Source organism: Ischnura elegans, chromosome 7 (genome assembly GCF_921293095.1).
Source record: "Ischnura elegans chromosome 7, ioIscEleg1.1, whole genome shotgun sequence".
Taxonomy (NCBI): Eukaryota; Metazoa; Arthropoda; class Insecta; order Odonata; family Coenagrionidae; genus Ischnura; species Ischnura elegans.
Window position 1 is genome coordinate 23143893 of NC_060252.1, and position 21085 is coordinate 23164977.

The 21085-nt window shown below is 39.7% G+C and overlaps 1 protein-coding gene across 1 annotated transcript in view; it reads right to left on the minus strand.

The window, feature by feature from the left end:
* Nucleotides 1-21085, minus strand: part of LOC124162566 (low-density lipoprotein receptor-related protein 4-like) — a 737794-nt gene that overhangs the window by 415566 nt on the left and 301143 nt on the right. The window contains exons 2-3 of the mRNA XM_046539142.1: nucleotides 14804-15409; nucleotides 5857-6435 (exon numbers count right to left, since the gene is read on the minus strand). Of these exons, the coding sequence (XP_046395098.1) occupies nucleotides 5857-6435; nucleotides 14804-15409 (1185 nt within the window). The remainder of the gene's footprint in view (nucleotides 1-5856; nucleotides 6436-14803; nucleotides 15410-21085) is intronic.

Sequence of the window (21085 nt, forward strand, 5' to 3'; positions counted from 1 at the left end):
TAGACAAAAAATTTTGACATACCTAGGTACCTTAGCTTTGCACATATTTATTGATATTACGTTACTAAGCTATTACCAAACCTAGTTTCCATTAATTTTGATTAATTAAGTAAAAATAAATTCTGCTAAGGTTTTCAATGTCTGTTTTTTTATTACAATTGTTTATTGATTTAGATACGTGAACCATTTCTTTGAAAAGTCTTATTCTCAAATTAACCTCAAGATCTAAAATTACGGCGTTGCCAAAATCAAAAACATGGCCATAACTTATGCTGTGGCTTGCAAGAGCACACAGTGATATACCTCCTTTTACGGATGACTTAGGTATGTTGTGAAATCCTATCTTTTAAATATTGTGATGTTTGTTCTGTATAGCAAGTGTTACAATCGAGACATGAAATTTTATATATTATATTACTTTCCAGATTTTTAGGGGCTTCTGATTTTATTTTTGTGTATAGAAGCTTGTTTAGAGTGCTATGATTTTTGTGTGCAATTTTATAATTTATTTTATTGAATACCTTCGTAATAACTTCGTAATATTCTTGCATCATATACATTGGTCCCATACTCCAAGAACTATTTCACCATTAATTAAAGAAGGTCAAGCTAAGAAGAAAAAAAAATTGATTAAGATAAGATTATAAAACCGCCACTCGCGAGGGCTGCCAGTCAATGATAACAGCTTTTTACGAGGAAATACACGGCAGTTATACGTAACTGAGTCAATAAATCATAAAAACCAAATATTTAACGCATACGAGATGATTATCAACTAAAAGAGACAAATTCCACGACGGTTAATGGCGACAGTCACACTGAAAGAGATACAGCTGACTAGTGGCGCCGCCGGACAAAATGGGCGCGAAACGGCAACATATACAACGCTAAACCGCCATTTTATTGGGCCTCCTTAAATGGTGTCCCCTTGGTTTAAGAAACTGTATTTTGGCTACCCATTTCAATCGGTTTTCAAAAAAGCATTGATTAATTATGAACTAGATAAACAAAAACATCCACGAATATAAATATCGGTTAAAAGCTCCAATTACTTATAGCTTATTTGTCCGTGGAATTGGATTGTTCCGATCTGATCGGAAGCCTACACAAGGATCACAGTTACGAGGAGAATATTTGAAAACGCACAAAGCATTTTTCTAGCACCACACGCCCAAATGAGAGACATTTTCTTATCACTAATCCGTATCATAAGAAAATCATACCTCAGCTAATACACTTACGCAGAATGTATTCGAGTAATCGGTTGTAAAGTAAATTGAATAAGGTTGTTTTCTCGGCTTTACTACTAGGTGAGACTGTTCATTTTCTCCAAAGTTTCCTGGTGCAGCTCCTTCCTCGTCATTAGGTAATGATGCTGATGCCGTTACCGTGCCCTGGAATTATACATTCATCGCAGTTGTGGTCTCTTCCCATTGGCTGACGCCGATTTTCGTCCTCCTATGACTTCAAAGTTTTCAGTACTGGCCCATAAGTGATGCTCAGCGCATTCCCGGTGTCTTCAATGAAATGCCCGCTTTCTAATCGTATTTCCATTGCATGCTTAGAAATTCTGTCCCAACAATATCCAAGAGGATGAGGAAGACCTGGCTTCATGATGTGTAGGATAATTTGAAGGCAATGGGAGTTACGAGAAGGAAGGAGAAAGCAAGAAGAATAACTTAATGGAGGCATTCGTGTCCAGAAAATAACGGGATTTTAGTTTTTTGGAAAAAAATTCATTTTCCCGTTGATATTTATAATGTTGTCACCTTTACAAAGGAAAAAATTAGATATTATGTAACCACATGTGCCAGCACTTCTTCCAATCCTCGAAATACGCCTCAAACTCGATCTTTGGGATAGCCTTAGGTCTCTCACTGATTTCTTGTATAAAGACAGCCCTTTAAAAGTTCTTTTTATTTCTGGTAATAGGAAAAATTCACACAAAGCCATGTCTGGAGAATATGGAGGCTAAAGAATTGCTATAGCAATGCTTTCGACCAAAATATCACCAACAATCAAGGAAACGTGAGCCAAAAATGGCCGAGCTCGTAGAAAAGCGTCTAACCTTAACGGCTGCCACAGACAAAGTAAACAATGAATACAGCTCAATATTTTATCATACCTCAGAGGAAACTTTTCCAACACAATAAAAAAATTGACAAACGGAATCTCCGCAATACAAGCCCACGAAATTTAAAAATTCCCTTTATTTTCTGAGTAAACCCCGTAATAGAGGAAAACAAGGTCCACACGTGGATTTAGAGCCACAGATGGTGATGAATATGAGTTGTACGGCCTGGTTAATCAATATATTAACCAGTACCTACGAGTAGTATCTAAATACGTGAACCATTGTTGTGGGCCGGAACGGAACATGAGCGCATTTAATTACAGCAGGATCTATTCTCTATTGGCACAATATGGGTGGTTACACGCAGAATTTAGGCCTTTATTCTCGCATTTTGACTCGGATGTGTTTACGCACAGCGTAAACAAGCCTTCAGGTAAGTAATACAGGGTACGGCAACAGAACTTCCTTTTCTAAAATGCGCGCCACACAGCCGGTTGATATGGTAGTGGAGCGCTAATGGTCTTGTTCGAGAGGCGTGACTATAAAGTGTTGCTCCCATAAAGTTCAGCAGCATCATACGTTGGAACATTTAGCGGTGTGTTTGGCCGTTGAGGATTATTTTTCGAGTGAGCGATTTGTAGTGGCAGACACGCTCTCCCGGTTGCCCCCTCAAGATTTTTTCATCGTTTTTTCAAGTCCATTGTTTATGCGAATCTTCCGAGATCCAGCAACCTTTGAAGACTAACATCCAGGAAGAAATTGCCAACAGAGTAGAGCTGTGCGAGAGTCTCGTCTCGGCGGTCGAGACGAGAATTTCATTTCTCGGCATTGTCGGGACGAGACTCTCGGCGCGGCGAGAGTCTCGCCTGGGTCGAGAGTCTTGACGAGAGTCGAGAAGTCTCGCCCCTTCGAGATTTCAAGACACCCATCGAGACTCCCGGGCAAGGCGAGAATTTCCGATGAATACCGCAATCAGTCGATGATAGAGTTTACTAAGGTATCCCTTACGACTTTTGTGGATTTATTCTCGTTATATAAATATTTTATTTAATGATTTACCCTCTGCATCCAATTTTTTAAAGAGTGTGCACGATGCTAATAGAGTTCCCAACGAGGGATTTGGAAAAGAATATTTCCTTTTCCTGACCTCAATATGTAATATAAAATTTGAATCTTGGAGTGTAGGTTTTTTAATTGAAATTTAAATTTTGCCGACGTTTCCGTTTATTTTGCAAACCATTATCAGGGCTTAAAATAGAATTGAGCATAGAATTTTGATACATAGGCATGTTATAGGGTTACATCAATGTTTCTTATTATAGTAATATAATAAAAAAGAAGCATTCATTTGTAAATTAACAAAAAAGAAGAGATCAGAGTCTAATTCTACAGAATTTTATACATATTTTTGCAATGTTTATTTATGGTAACCAAGGTTCATGGTTACCTGTCAATTTTGGTTAATTAAATAATAAAATATGCTTAAGTTGTCAATGTTGATCTTATATTACAACTATTTTTGGTTTTGGAAATATATAAGATGTCTTGAAATAATCTTTTTGTTAAATTATTTTCAATGTCTAAAATAGAAATAGTTTTATTTTTTTCGAGGAGCCGGGAGTCTCGCCGGGTGACGAGAAATCTCGATGGGGCGAGACTTCTCGACTCTCGATCCAGGCGATCGCCGCGCCGAGAGTCTCGTCCCGACAATGCTGAGAAATGAAATTCTCGTCTCGACCGCCGAGACTCTCAGGTGGTTGAGTCTCGCACAGACCTAAAACAGAGCAGGGGCGCAGCCAGGGATTAAGGCTAGGGGGGGTTTCAGGCGCTACTAATACTGGGGGCTTGGGGGTATTGCATACCCGCCAGGGTAAGCGGGAGTTGCGGAGGCCTTCCGCCGGAAAAAAATAAGATAAATGGTTCAAAATGGTGATTTTTACGGCCTTCTGACGGATATTTTATTAATCCTCACACTATTCTATAAGCAATATTAATCCAATTAAGTAAAATAGATTTAACTTAAAAATTTCTGTGAGCTCTGGGGGGGGGGGTTTATCCCCCAAAACACCCCCCTCGCAGCGCCACTGCAACAGAGAGTATGCTATGATGGTAAGAGTCAAGAGAAATGCCAGAAATGGGTTTTCTAAGTGTATGAAGGATGGGGGGAAATATTCCAAACTGTGTAAAAGAGAACTTTAAATACATGCCTAAATTATGAGAAACGGGAAAATTTTCTAATTCATACAATGGGTTTTATCAATTATGGAAAAAAGAAGTTATATTTTCACACCCTGTATAATATACTTAACTCACTAAAAGAGAAAAATAAACTTGCATCACCATTCTCCCGGCTGTATTTTTATGTTTGCAAGCGATATTTTCTCAAATTAGCTATTAATTTTCTCAATTTTTTCAGTGAGTTGCTATAATTTTTTAAAAGGGATAATTTCATAAGGATAGGGATACTTGTCCCGTTGAATGAAACCAATCTATCAATTTTCACCTGCGAAGAGACCCTCAAGAGAAAATATTTTCTCATGTGGCAGGGAATATATCTCGAGTTCCAGACTGGTCGACATTATCCAGATTATCCACATCATTATGAAGGCAACAACATTAATGTAGACAATTAAGTTAGTATAAAAAACTGAAATTTCCGTTATTTTCTAAAAACATCTTGCAATGCGCCTGGGAAAAAAGAGGTCGGTTGAAAAGATATGCATTTATTCATCGGTATTCGAAGCGGCAATATTCGCGAGGGAGAGTAAGATGAAGAAAAGGAGTCATGAGGGGTACGCCGAGACATCGAGGCGATATTCTGTCGTACACGGGATGTGATCGAGTAGATACAATTAACGCCATTCACCATTTTTGGCTGTCATTCTTTGGTTCCCTTCTTCCTATCAGCCGAATCCGTTAATAGCCATCGCTGGCGTTACAAATGCCACCTGAACAATTCACCGCTCTCTAACTTAAAATTCCCTCTCTTAAGTCAAAATATTATATATAAACATGTACACAATGTAAAAGCAATTCTGAGGTTCTCGGTGAAATAAAAAAAAATAACAATAGAAAAAAAAGTAATTTTTGACAAAAAAAAGTTTTTATCGCGAACTGAGAAGAATAAAAGTATATATCTGTTCAATCAGTTTTTCAATGAACTTCGATGTAAACAAATTTGTTGCTATGACTCCATTGTTCTCGTTCCTTTAAATTATCGTAGCGCTGCCATCGGATTTTGGTGGCCAATTTTTAACTACTGCCATATTTAATTTTAAATTCTGAATAACAATCGAGATACGGTTAAAATCACGATAAAAGTGTCAGAATGTGTCCTTGCTATGTGATCCTGTGTTATTTCGAAAATTTCAGCTTGATAACTAATGGGGAAGTGGGTTAAAAATGAGTTGCAAGATTTGACTCCATTATTCTCGTTCCTTAAAATTATCGTAGCGCTGCCATCGGATTTTGGTGGCCAATTTTTTAACTACTCTCCATATTTAATTTTAAACTCTGAATAACACTCGAGATACAGTTAAAATGCCGATAAAAGTGTCAGAATGTTCCATTTCCATGTGGTTCTGAGTTAATTCGAAAATTTCAGCTTGATATCTAATCGGAAAGTGCATTAAATTTGAGTAGTAAGATTTGACGCGGACAACATGACAAACAGCAAAGTGGGTTTATGTCAGCCTTAATAATAAGTATAAATACGTGCGGGTGAAGAGGTCGTTCGGTAAAAGCGACAATCATCGCGAGGGAGTGGATGGTGGTTTCAATACCTGGGTCTCCGCACTTGTCCTCGTCCCAACCGTCGCCGCAGTCGTTTTCTCCGTCGCAGATCCACCAGCTGTAGATGCACTTCCCGGACGGACACTGAGGGAGGTTGCGGCAGTCCTCCAGCGCTGACAGTCCGCTGTTCTCCTCGGGCCAAGTGTCCGTCGTACAGTCCGCTTCGTCCTCGGCGTTGCCCTCGCAGTCCACGTACGAGTCGCAGCGCCACACGTCCGGGACGCAGAAACACGACGAGCGGCACAGGAACTCCCCGGGGTCGCAGGAGCACATGACCTCCCCTCTCCTCTCGCCCTCCTCCCCCTCCTCCTCGTAGTCCTCGCCCTCGTCAGAGGGGTGGAGCATGTGGTGGAGGTCCGAGTCCGCCTCCTCGCTCATCACGGACCTCCTCGTCTTCTTCTTCTTCGAACCCGGGTCCCCGGAGAAGGGGGAGGACACGCGGACGATGTCCGCCGGGCGCCCCTTCCTCCCGTCCTCTGTCGTTCTGTCCGCGTCCCGTTTGCGTCTCCTCATCGCTGCTGGCAACGGAGACTTCTTCTTCTTCACGGGCGCCATTGTCGTCGACGTAGCTGGGAAAGGAAAATAAATAATAGTTGCATAAACGAATGAACTTCTGACATTGTACAAGGTTTTGAAAAACAGGGAAAATTAATAAAGGCCGATTTATTATTGAAATGTAAACATAAAAGAAATTTATTAACGTAAGAATAAAATTCTTTGTTCTATTCTACACTTTATTTTAATTAGTACGACCCGGGTTTCTGCATCTCTTGGTCGTTCTAATTAAAATAAAGTGTGGAATAGAACAAAGAAATAAATAGAGGAAAGACTAGAATATTTTTATTTTTATTTTATGATAAAGCAGTTCCACAAAGTAACGCCCGAGACCGTGCCTTATAATAAAAGAAATTATCCATAAGGAGCACTTAGTGTAAGATTTCAGTACCCTTAAGTATATAGCAGAGTCCATCGAAAAAAAATGGCACGAAACTTGGTGGAATTAGTGCGAAAATCAGCGTGGACTTCGCTCGATTTTGAATAAACAGGAAAATTAACGTCAAACTTTAGAACACGTCGTGTAGTATTAAGGCCATTTTATACGGGGCACGTACTTGCGCAATCTGACGTGTGTACGAAGGCGCAGACAAAATTGCGTCGAGTAAAGCGGTGAATTGCTAGAACACATGCGGGAATTCGTGGACGTGAGATGGCAAAATAGCCCATGCTGTAATTTCGCTCATGCATTCGCGCAATTCCACGCCATTTTAGAAATTGATGCAGTTCTAACCCAGGCAATTCCGTCCCCCGTGAAAAACAACCTTAAACTTTCTCATATGCTTGAAAAATAATTCGATGGACAGAAGGGAAAATAGGTGGCAACGAAAAAATATTCTCCATTCATCCATTTTCTCGTAGGTTAAATAAAGAAAATACGCGAAGTTTCCCCCCAATTACCATGAGTTGGTGACGTCGTTTGAGTATCTAAAAATCGATTAAATTTTGGGGAGAACCACTCATTGAAGGTATGAATCGCATTCAAGAGTGTAAAGAACAAAGGACCACGCGAGGCCGAAGCGCGAGTTCGAGGAGTAAATAAAAGCGATTACCTACACGTCATAAGTCAGTGATATCATCAACTTGTCTGCGAAGATGCTTAAGCTGACGATTTTTCGTCGTGAATGGCTCGAGACGCTGATGACGGTTCAAAAACGAGACTAAAAAACGAGAACGACCGTTACCACACCAAACTGCCAAATATTCTAGCCAAAATTGCCCCAGTATCATTCGCACATCCATCCACATCCACATCTACATTCATGGAAGGCCTCACGACGTTTTGCTTCAAAAAGACTTTCGAATTTGCAAGCTAATAGGATAGTCAGTCGAATAGCCCAAGAAAAGTGGGCATTCCTCTAGAAGAGAAGTTAACTTTAAATAGATTAACCAGTACTTACATGCCAAGTATGCTTCTTTATGGTATTGAGGCATAGAATATGGCAGCAGCTGATAAATTAAGACTCGGAGCTATCGAAATGCGGTGTTATAGAAGAATGATGAAGATTAACAGATATACTACGTAAGTTACGCCAGAGTTCTAACAATAAGACGAATCAGAGAGCGGAGATGACTTTTCAAAATATTCGGAAGTGAAAGGGACGATTTATTCGGCAACATCGTCATAGCGACGGTATTTGACCGCGTGAATAATTTCTGAGTCGCCACAGAAATTTGATTGTCACAGGGATTATGTGGGAAAGGTATTTCGTGAATTCCAGTGTGAAAGATGAAGGAAGGAATGCAGGCGATTCCACTTAAAGTAATAATAGCGGTATCCTGGCGACGATCAACGGGGAAGGGATTGCATCTCCAAGGTGACAAGGTTTCCTATGGAAGGTGATGGGCCGAATCGAGAAGCGACAATGCTTCAGCTTCTCCATTCAATGCAGAGCTTTCGCATCGGAGAGTAGCAGTAATATACTACAGGGAATTAACGCATTTAAGAACTGATTCGCCATAGCAATCTACTTTTATGAGTTAACCTAAATTTAAATATAGAACGACGCTAATATTTGAAGTGAACGACAAAATTCCGTGTCAAATCTGCGTAAAAAAGTAAACAGGAGAAATTGGCAGACCCTCACGGAGTAAAAACCCTCACGGAAGAGTATTGAAGAGCCATACAAGCGAGGAAGATGGAGAAGTCCGTGCCCCCGACAGCCGGAGATGCTGCGCTGGACCAATCTGTCTCGTATCGGGCTCCTTAACGCAGAATGCGTGGCCAGAGTGAAAGTTTTTAAATGGAAAAAAATAAAGGAAGCATTGCAAATTTAAAATGAAGGCAAAAATACTTTCAACAGGGACAGCTACCTCAAAACAAATCGTTCATGGCAACCAGTTCTCTAAAAACCAACCGATCTAACCGACCAACGAATTGCATCTTCTTTAGTTCATCCTATTCCACCTCTTCATCTACATCTACATAATACCCCGTAAGTCGCCTAAAAGGCGTGTAGCAGAAGGTGTTAGGACACCAGCCATAAAAACATAAAAAATGAAGTGCTCTAACAAAGTTGAGGCTAGCGTTTATTAAAGTCCTTTATGGTTCGGGGAAAAAACGAATTCCCATATCTATCCCTTCGGCAAAACATCTCTCTTAATTTATCGCTTCTATCGGACCTGAAAATATAGTGTGGCTCTAATATTATTTTCTCTATGTCGCTCTTAAAGATATCCATTCGCAATTGTTCAAGCAATCTAAGCCTAACGCGCAGCCTTCGAGTCTCAAGTGGCTAAATACGCTTGACGAATCCTAATTTCTTCAGGGCTATGCCGCAAATATTCCTTATGTGTGTTCCCCACGAGGAGTCTGAGGTTATCTTAACTCCCAGATACTTCACTTCACTGTTGCAGATACACTCTACCAGCCCTTTGACTACGGTAGTGACCACCACTGTGACCTAACAAGAATGATGCCAATAAATGACTTTACCCTAATTAAGGTAGTTCCATTGCTTTACTCAGTCCCATGTATCAAGGAACCGACATTTTCACGGAGAAATTCAGACTTTTTCTGCCTCCGTATTGTTAAAACTTTAACCCCACGCGGCGACATCAAAATTTGCGTTTGGACACTCATTGGCCAGTAGGTCAAAATTATAAAACTTGTTTTACTTTAAACAAAACAAAACCTTTCCTGATATACGTTCCAAATTTTATCAAAATTGCGCAAATTAAGGTGTCTATAATAAGAGATCAAAAATTAAAATATCACTTCGCAAATTTCTTTACTATGAATTCATCCTTTTTTTAAGCTAAATGCCTTCTCATAGCGATTAGATGAATGAAATGAATATTTTTCAAACACTAATTAGCATATCGGCACATATTTAGTAAATAATAACTACAGAAAACAGGATATTACGTTGGAACGAGTTTTTCAAAGAGTATTTTGCAAATGAATACGTATTTGTGAAACTATCTGCAGACATTATTTTCGTTAAGTTTTAGCTTTTAATTAAGCAGTTGTAATAGAATCGCCTGGAGCCAAGAAAAACACAAGTTTACCTTTTTTTAGTGCAAAAAGGGCAGATTTATCATTACCTCTCTTTTCTTTATTTCTAAAAAATAATTTGTCATTCCCTAGTATTATCATAGTTATTTGTTATTCCTAGTGCCACTCATAGGAATATTGCAAGAATTCTTCTGGAGTTCTCCATAGATATGCCCTGATGGCCTAAGTTGACAATCGAAACGTCGGCAATAGAAAACATAATTCGGTTTTCCATAGCCGACGTTTCGATTGTCGACTTAAGCCATCAGGGCATATGAGTGCTCTGCCCTGATGGCGCGAGTCGAGCATCAATATGTTGACTATGGATAAACTTAATACCCGGTGGAATACTCGAGACGAAATCATGAAAATAGTTTAGAGGTAAAGCTTACGATTTTATTTTATTTAAACCATCATTGTTTCGCTTGTTTTATTTCCTCATATTCTCTTATATCTTTGGCTCCCTTACTGTTACATAGCCATTAACATCAATTTTGTTTCGGAAGGCTTCACATGGGAAACTAAAATTTGTGCAAAAAAATTCAAAGGCGGAGTGGGTAAATTCCAACCAATTGTATGTCTCTCAGGAGTGAAATAAAATATGATTAAAAATAGAAAAAGAGGGATATTTTTTTAACGACGCAAAATTCTGTTCAAAATTATCGAGCCTGATCTCGGCTTTTTATCGAAAAGCTGATCAATTTCAAGGCCCTGCCTCATAACCTGGTAAGGGCTCCAGTAGCGATCATAAATCTATATTTTAAAAGGGGGCTCCCGTATATCTTTCTCTCAGATCTCAACGCACAGAAGAAAGGAGTGCCACAAAGTATAGCACTTGCCACAAAGTGGCAGCTTTATCTTCAAAATACAGCGTCATGAAAAAGAGCCAGGTGCGATATAAAAACGGACAAGAAGGGTAACGTATTGTGCGGCAGCTCCACAAACATTCTAGATTGCTGTGTCTGCGCTCGTGTACCGTCATTCAGGGTGGAGGAGAATATTGCGAAACATCAGAACTCGTTATAGGAAAAAAAACCTCGTCACATTTTCATCCGAAGATCACAAGGATAGATCGTGCGAGTAATGAGGAAGATCTTAGAAGAGTATGAGAAATGATAAGAATATGATATTTCTTTTGAAAACCTTGTGTAGAAGGTGGAACAATTAAATTGGCTACTTCATTAGAGAAAATGGAATTAATCTAATCTTTGCTCTAAAGAAAATGTTACACAGGCGGCAAGAATTCAAATTAAAGTGCGCTAAAAACAATTAAAATCAAATTAAGAAGCAAACTAAATTACAAATTAAACAGAAACAAAAAGAAAACAAGCCGGTGCCATGGCCACATCCTAAGTATTTAGTAAGTTAATTTTGCTATTTTTCATTAAATTAGGAGATGACAAGGCAGTAAAATTTTTAACTGATTAATTTATTATTTTTTGCAGGGAGAGAAAATGAAAGCGATGAAAGGCGGTAGAATAGAGAGCGATTAATTACCGATAGACTAAGTTTTGGCATGTGGAGTAGGAAGTTCGCACGGGTGTGGCGGGATGGTTCTCTTTATACTGATGAAGGAAAAAAATATCAGGAATGTCAACCTAGGAATTAAGGGTGCTTGCAAATGAATTTAACATCCGATTGAAGTCGGAGACATCATTTTCTTTGAACAAGCGACCAGCAGCGGGTATCAAAATGACGGCATAAATCCCTATGTAATGCATCACGTGAAAAACCCCCGGGTGCCAATTACGTCCGAAAATTAATTTTTTTTCATATTTTTTATGAAAACCTGAGTTCGAGTTAAACAACAACTCGTTTCAACGATTTTTTAAAATTTTAACTGCCTGGCCCAAAAATATTTATTCCGCATCGCTGTGAAAATAAATGACGGGCGATACAAAAATTTGAACGTAGTTGGTGAGATTGAGAATTTTCGAAGACAAATATTTTATGCGAAATATTTTTTATCTCACACCATGTACTCTAACATAAAAATTTATACTTCAATTGAAATAGTGCAATAATAGCGAGTAGTTTTAGGGATTTGCAGTCACCTGTCAGTCGATTTTATTTACTTCACGATCATCGTCACACAGAATGCAATGCTAAAATATTCCTATGACACCATTTTGCAAGGCATTTACGCAAGTATTTATTTTTAACTTTTTGCTTCTTGAAAGAAAAATGTAAGAATTTTACTGACTGTCGTCGCCGATAAGCTTAAGCTTTGTGATGCGCGGCTCCGAATACCTACTTTGTTTCGAAACACAATAGAATTGTAAGCTAAAGCATATTCGACGAAATAAATTTTTCAAATTTTACCCGAGTTGACACATCGTGTATGAAGTTCATTCGGGATGTCATTATTTTCGAATAATGCAATCATCAGAAAGACATCTCTCAGTTTTAAACGGCCGTGGAACGTTCATTTAATTACATAAGTCATCTACGGCTTAAGTGGCTGTCAAAACATGCGGATTGTAACGAATGGTCATTTCTCATTAAATTGAATATCACTCATCACAAAATTTGGTGGATAAATTAATTATTCTGTGTTATTAAAAATCCATTATAGATAGAGCTGATGTTTTCATTCAACTTAATAATTGCCTCTATTAAGGAATGTTACATTTTTTATGTCACATTGGTTGCATAATAAAATGAAATTACTATAATGTTTTGTGCTTTCAAATTTATATAATATCCAAAACAGCCATTTCCATTTTGCCTTACAAAAATAGCCGAAATTACTCATTCCATTCAAAATTCATAGTGACACCCCGAGAACCCACTTCACTCCGTCTGTGATTTACACACAGTATAGATCTTTCAGTATATAGATATTTCACTAAGTAGCTCTCTGCTAGCTTCTTCACAAAACTAGCAGAGAGAGCTACTTAGTGAAATTCTCGCTGTTCAGGTTCTGCTCTTTCTCAACCTTGGCTGAATTTCTTGCTGAAAATAGCTCCACGGGTACGTTATTCATCATTATGATTGATGTTAATTTAAAATAATTTACCTTATTATAACTTTTTGTGGAATTATTTACTACCATATGATGACTTAGTGGCTAAAAAATAAAATTCAATCAAAATAAATATTACTTTATCTGCGATTCAGCCCCCAAAATGAAATTTTAGAAACGTAGGTCAAAAATGAGTTGTGTTGTGCGTAAAACTTCAAATTTCATTTTTATTTATTCATAGTTTATAGTTTATAAAAATGAAATAAGCTTCAAATTTCATTTTTATAAGCTATAAACATGTATCCACTCTTTAATATTATCCATTATCCCATGTTTTCATAACATCCGTCTTTATAACCGATTGATTCTGAAATCAGCCTGATTTTTCGCAAAATTTTAAACTTTAGAGCTCGGGCGACAGTGGGTAATATGATTCGATTTGAAAAAAAAATTGTGTGTGAGATCCTTATATCATTTCGCAACTTTCCCGCACAGGGCAAATTTGGTCAGGAAAAAAAACTTTTTTCCGGCCCACCCTACTATACTACACACACAGATATGCTAACACTCTTCTCCTATTCAAAATGGATAATTTTCCAAATGTCGTAATATTTAGTGGGCCAATTAGGATGCATATCTATAATTAAAAAGGTTTATTTTATATCTTGTTAGTGCGTGATGAGGTCATTGTCAAAATGGGTAATTACCCTAATTCTGAGTGCTTGTGTGAGCCCTTGAAACCTACGCAGAAAATTTTTCCATAGAGTGAATCTGCGCGTTGGGTGGTTTAATGAGCTTCTGGCCGCGGTTTTTGCAGCTACTCTTTTCTAGGTCCCTGAGTCTTAATTTTAGTCTAGGAAAGAGAAAATGTCGATTCTTTTGAAAAATTTGCAATAAATTTAAATTCAGTACTTTCAGAAAAATTAGCTTCACAAACTTCGGGCGTTTACGGAAATATTAGCATGGAAAGTACGATATCTACCGTTCATCAAAATAATTACTGGTAAAATGTTGCACATACGGTAATGAAATTGAGTTCCCACCCCTCGGTGTCTCTCCCGGACTCAACTTCTCAATCACAAGTTATTTTTCATCCCGAAATGTCTTCTTCCACAATTAACTATTAGAGTAGACAAAACACGAATAAAAAGCGCACGAAAAAATTGCAAATACACTGCGCGTGACAAAGTTTCACGCTAATTTTTCCCCAAATCAAAATCGACCCGACCCAGCACTCATTTTAAGTGGCGTTAGGGTTAAGTCCTCGCCCGTTAACCCGGAAACCGTTGGTTCGAGTCCCACCTGGGTAATTTCATCTAGAGCAAGGGTGCTCGTGTTTGTGCAGCGGTTAATTATTGTGATCCTCGATTCAAAGACCATTCTTGCAATTTACAGTTTCCGTGAGAATAAATAAATATTCCCTTTAAAATTTAGCCAGGTTAGCCCTTACTTTCTCTACGAACGCCAACATTTACATACTGGTACTGGAATATCACACTAAGTGAATCCTAAGGGCAAGTTATTATTCCAGGAATATCCGCGGCAATCCATCAATGGACATTTATGGAGCAACCGTCAAGTATACTCCAGTTCGAAAAACCACGCAGGATGAATCATTTTCCTTGGCCTGGATTCGACCTCGGATCTCCGAAGACCATTCTCTATTCTTCAACGCGGTCCACAATTGCTGATGCGCTAAACAATGATTAGCTACGATGACTCCACTTTTTAGTTATGATATGGAAATGTAAAGGACTGTGGTTATTCTTTCAACAAACTCCCCATAGCTGCTAAGGCTAATTTTTCGTGGACTTCTTTATTGAAATTCATTGCTAATCTTTCTACGAGCCGGTCTTGAGTGGAATAATAATTAATTTTAATTGTGGCACGATCATTCGTAATACACACGCATTAATCTTACCTTTCTCGTCGCACTTGTGCTCATCCCAGCCATCTCCGCAGTCGTCGAAGCCGTCGCAGATCCACGATCGGTGTATGCACTGCCCCGAGGGACAGCGGGACAGGTGCTGGCAGTCGTCGCCAGGGGCGGCCGCCTTGGCCGCCAGGGCCTTCCGCCGACCGGGCGCAGGGGTGGCCCCGTGCGGGATGGAAGGCCTCCTGCCCCAGGGGCAATGGGCCTCGTCCTCGGCGCTCTCAACGCAGTCCACGTCGTCGTCACAGCGCCACGAGGCGGGGATGCACTGGCAGGTGGAGCGGCAGAGGAACTGGGAGGGGCCGCAGGAGCAGTGCGGCCCGCCGGCCTCGTCTTCGTCCTCGTCGTCCTCGTCGTCCTCCTCGCCGTCTTTGGGGATCACCTCGTTGGAGATGATGGGGGATCTGGCGGGCGGTGGCCAAGCGGATCCCCCTTCGCCGCGCCTCCCGCTCCTCAGCGCTCGACTGCGGCGATCCGCATTGGGCGGAGAAATCTCGGGGGACCCAGGGGGCAACCCTGAGGGAGAACTCCCTCCCGGAGACATTCCGCTGCTGGAAGTGCCCTCCGTCGATTCCTGACCTCCAGACTGGACGGCTGAAAGGAAAAAAGGAGAGGATTATCATTAATAGGGCTGCGAACAGAGGCGTAGCCAGGGGGGTCCGGACCTCCCCCCCCCCCCCCCGAAATATTAAAACACAATTATTGTCATTCATAAAATAAAACAAAATATTGAAAAATAAGGAATTTACGAAATTTTTCTTTCACAAATTAAGTTTTTTCGTTTATTAAAAGTGTTAAAATTAGTTTTAAACCCATTACTTAGTGCCCGGTTTTTCAAAAGTTTTCCCCCCTGGTTTTGGACCCCCCCGACCCCGAACGAAATTCCTGGCTACGCCACTGGCTGGGAATCAATCCGGGAAGAGAGACTCGATACAAATTATGAGAAAAACCACAGATAGACATAAGTAAATGGAGAAAAAGTAAAACCACCCGCAGAGGAAAACGCTATAATTTTTCTAATAGCAAAGAGAAATTGTACGCTCAAATGTATGTTAGGTTGGCAACCACATTAGGTTGCATATTTTTGTTGGGCTGGCCACCAGGCATATATGTTGCAGGAGAGACGGTCTGTTGCATACTGTAAACGCCCAATGTAATGGCATCACTCACTCGATCAGCCTTTCAATCCAAGGGCTCAATCAGGCTTTCAATCCAATTTCAATTCAATCCAATTCTAGTTTTGGATAGGGTATAGATCACCCCAGAGTAAACCTTAGGCGTAAGGCGCTCAGGATAGGACGGACTCGTACTTTCCCAGGCCACCTAGCCCTTACGGTAAAATTTTCTACACACTTGGTGAATTAATAAAGACACCAGTCACCAATTTAGCACCTATGCAGTGAGAATTCTGTTCAGAGAAGATAGTTCAGTGAGTAGATGACTGTAAAAAAAAGGCTTCTAAATTCCTCACATCAACATAAAATCAATGAATTTAATTGTTTCTGATGTGTAAATGATATTGTTTTTAAGGATGGGCACCATAAGAAAATTTGACATATTTTTTAACTTACATGAACTATATATGAGCATTAATTTTATAATGTAACTAGGGAGCCGAAGCATTAACATTTTAGTTGACGATTAGAGTTGTAAATGGATGTCGTTGGTTTTTGATTGTCCCTAAACCAACATTTATGGACAGTTATTCCGAGTGATTCCCAACATCAGCAAAGCCGTAAACTGGCTTCTTTTCGCTCGCTTATTCATTAATACATGTATATTTCCATGTCTCAGTAATGCCAAAACAAGGAGCTTTCAATGATTTATATAATACCTTCAAGGAATGATTATGACAAGAAGTGCATTAAAAATTGAAATATGATTTGATGCTTTCCCTGCGAATAATTAAAACTGTAATAATTAATAAATGGGTAAACTATTCTCAAGATTTCCTCCGGGTTAATTTTTTTCATTATGGCCAACGTTCCAAGCTCCGACTCGGGGCTCATCCTCAGGACTAAATCCGAGTCGGAGCTTGAAACGTTGGCCATTATGGAAAAATTAACCCGGTGGGAATCCCGAGAAGAGTTTACCCACTGTATTAAAAATTGTTAAAAAAAATCAGAGCGATTCAATTGCTTACACTTCTCACCCCGAAGGGAGATAAAAAAGAAATAGTTGTCCCTCCAATTATTGCCTAAGGCTTAAAATGAGCTTAAGCCTTAATCATACGATATTTTTTTTCTTTTCCTCACAGTGGTAGCCCCTGCTAAACGTTATCATGGACTAAAAGAGTGATCGCTCGAATTTCCCCTCTCCTCTTCCACCCTTAACCCCACAACCGCCCCCTTCCTCTCTAGCTATATATTTCAGCGGTGTCTATTGTTTTTACATCGCTCGACCATTGTTGAAGTGAAGCTTAAATCCTTAGTTGCGTTGAGAAGGGAATCTTGGATTCCGAAACCAGTACGCTTCTCCCGTAGAGATGATAGTTCCATCGCTCGTTTTCAAGCAATTCTTCCGGAGTATAACCCACGGAGTAAGTGTTGTGTGTGTGCGATTGATTGTGTATGTGATTTCTTAACTGAAGCAGCCTTAGCGAGGCCCTCCCAAAAACTCTCACGAAGGTTCCTTCGGAGTCGAGCGAGTGAATGGGTGTGATTTTATTCAACGGAAGCAGCCTTTAAGAGGCCCCCCAAAATCCTCGCGAAGGTTTCTTCGTTGTTGAACGAGTGTTTGTGAAGGGTTTCCGGTGAAGAGGCTGGGGTTGGTCACTGCTGTGAATCTTTCCGTTCCAGCATATCAACACAGTGTTTTGTTTATACCTGCGACGAGGTCCCCTGGTACGGCCTTTGGTGGTTTTTATCATTTCCCAGTTTTCGTTCGAGTTTTCCGAATCACGCGGTAAAATTCCCACCGTCCCCCTTTCCATTGCCTATTCCGTCACTTTCCGTATTTACTACTGTCATTCCATCGAAAGTCAAACGTGGTGTTAGAATCACTGTCAGCCGCCGCGGCCGTTGGATCCGATTGGCTTAAGGAGTTTACAAACTTGCTTGCATTGACAGTGATGTTTGTCACGCGGGAATAAAATTTAAATACAAAGTCGAAGCACACGAGTTTTTCCTCAACAGCGGAGGAATTTCTAAGTTTGCATAACTTCTCTATGAGTACGGCATTTTAGTGATTTCCATATCAAAATTTCACAATTCAATGACAAGGGTGCTATATTGTATTTTTTAGGACAATTTGAAATTGTCAATTACCCCAGTGCTTTATCAATTACTCTTATCTCTCCTCTCCTTGAGATAAAGCAACCCCATGCTTCTAATATTGACGTTATCAGCAACTCCAACCCATCCCCATACTATCCATTTAACTGTTAAAATTCCATCCAATTCAGATATTGCTACCCAGTAGATGGCACTAAATGTGATAGCCCGGGTCGATGATTTTAATAACCTTTTGAGGAGTAAAGCCAAGGTATTTTAATTATTAACGAATTAAGTAAAAAATGAGGATAATATTTGGCAATATTTAGTTTAAAATTGTTCGAGTTATTTATCGACGGGAGCTTGAAATCCTCTCGCGAGGGAATGGATTACAAAATAAACAGGTAATGTCCCTGGACGCGTTGAAAGAGAGTGGAACTCACTCCACAAGTGCACCTAAATTATAGATGTTTAGTGGCGTGCAGGTAATAATGGCCCGTTTGAAATCCCTACTCCGTTGCCCGGGGATGGAAAAGCCCTCGCGTGTGGCAGACCAGCGCAGCTCATAAATTTAACGAGGCGCTTTAATTCCGACCCGGGAGAAAGGGGAGAGAGAAAGTGCTCCCTGTGGAGGGAGGGAGGTTGAGTCGGAACGCGTGTTCTCGTGTCCAGAATGGCAGGACGAAAACGCGCGTTTAACTCTCCTTCGTTGAGAGGGATGCCTGTTGACTGCTGCATAAAAAAAATTAGATAGGATCGTATTATTTCCCGACGAAATAGTTGTGGGAGTTCTTCTCGGGTTCTCCACCGGTTCAGGTTTTCCAAGGCCGACGTTTCGATGCTCGACTCACGCATATTCATTAAGGCCGATGAGCGTTGAACTGAGGTTTCTAAACACCTAATATTCCCTTACACAGATGTCAGGCACCATGCGGGAATGGAGAAGGTGAAGTGGACGGAGAGGAGGAGGAGCTACGAAGTGCTGGGAGGGGGTGGGTGAGGACAGGCAGCTTTTAGATGAGACACGGAGGAAACAGAAGGTATGGATGGAGCGAGTATTTAGCGGGGAGGGGATGTTGAAACACAATGTTAGAGGGTAGAATGTTGGGTAAACGTGGGAGAAGAAGGATAAGAATATGATTTTTAGATAGAGAGAAAGGTAAATTAAAGGTAAATTAATAAGGTAAAAAAGGTAAATTAATGGTAAAGTGAATAGGGTCATCAAATTTGGGAAGTGGGACATCCAAAATACTTCTTCAATATATTTGAATTAATCTTCTTAAATAGATTATTCTGTCTTCCACAATACTTCATAGAAACCTACCTAAATCGGTAGAAAACTTCAATCACAATTGAATTGCAGTCGCTTCTTTTATGTTTATATCCTTAAATTTGGAGGATTTTGAGCCGAAAACGTGCTTTATATCTCTCCTTCGACGAGACATAAATAGGAAGCATGTTGACTATCGCATAAAAGAAACGCTGAGAAACGAAAGGAGCGCTGATTTTATGAGACTGAATCCACTATGGAAAATATAAATGGTGGACGCAGGTTGGCTCATTCGTCTTGACTCACAGACTAGGCGCTCGAGTGCGCTAAGAATCGAAGAGAAATTTGGCAACACTGACACCCTCCTTCTACAGAAGTATCACAAATGTCCAATAGTAATTGGCTGTGTGACATCCAATTATCCGTTTTGGATCGGTTGCAGTAAATTTTAGCAGTTTTTTCGAAGAGCTGATATGCACTAGTATTCGGCAGTATAGCCGTCGAATAGTAAAAATTTTAAATCTTTTGATTTGGCTATTCCATTAGAACACAATACATCATAGTAACTGCAGGTGAGTTCATGTGTACTCTTAAATATGACGATAGGGAAGCTTGGCTCACTGCAAACAGTAGGCCATACGGGAGAACGTGTCTCCTACATAATTTTAATTAATATTAATGAGTGTACTAGCAATTTTATGCAGCAAAAAGATTATGTATAATTTTTCTACACTATAAATCATTCCTACGCCCAATTAATACCATAAATTGTTTTGAGGGAGGAATCTTTGGAAAGGGAGGGGTTCATTATATTTTAGAAGGAGAGATTTCATTTTATTAGAGCTGGTCTACAGTGAGACATATGCAGACATGGGCCGTCACGCAAAAGACGTAAGCCGCAATAAATTACTAGTATCGGATGAGAGACGTAAGCCGTAAGGAGAAATTCCAAATTAAGGCGCAGACGTAAACAGTTGAGTTCCGATATTATGTCTGGAACTCGAGACTTGTGTTTTCATCGCGTTTTTTCACATAATAACAATGAGCTGCATTTTGTAAAATATGTTCTTTCATTTTCTCAATGCACGTCTTATACGCGCATAATTATGTATTACCTAATTTTTCTGTGTACATAGTTCAGAATGTCGATAATTTTTCTTTATTTTTGTTTGCTAGTTAAAATCAAAAACAAAATTCACTAATATAAAATGCAATATTTCACTCTAAGTAGCGTAAACATAATATTAACTCGGCCATATGTTTATTTACGTGATATACGCCGTGCCTTTCCCGGTTATTTTTAATTTTTTGTGCATATGAATGTAGTCAACTGAATTACTTATCACCTACTTCCAGTTTAGCGAGAAGCTGCACGAACATCAATTAAAACGGGTTCTGATTGGCTATCCTGAAGTCTCTAGTAAGACTCAAGGATGAACAATCATCATCATTCTTTCGGGCTTATGCCTCATTGTAGAACAGTCCTTAGAATTAAAAGCAAAGGGATGTAATTAAACTACTGTTTTTTATACTAACTGCGCTATATAACCACCGCAACATTCATGTAGTGAATAAAGGAGTGTTTCTTATCTCGAAAACACAGCGACAGTCTCCCGGGAGAAAGGTATTCTGAGATATGAAGTAAAACACTTTGCACTTTCCACACAAAAATTTATTAAACTACTGTCGACATGTTTCGCTGCACTATAGCATTATCAAGAAAGGTATTCGTTGCACTGAGAGATGAGGAGGCGAAGAACACACATTGCCCAAATTTTTCGACCTTGA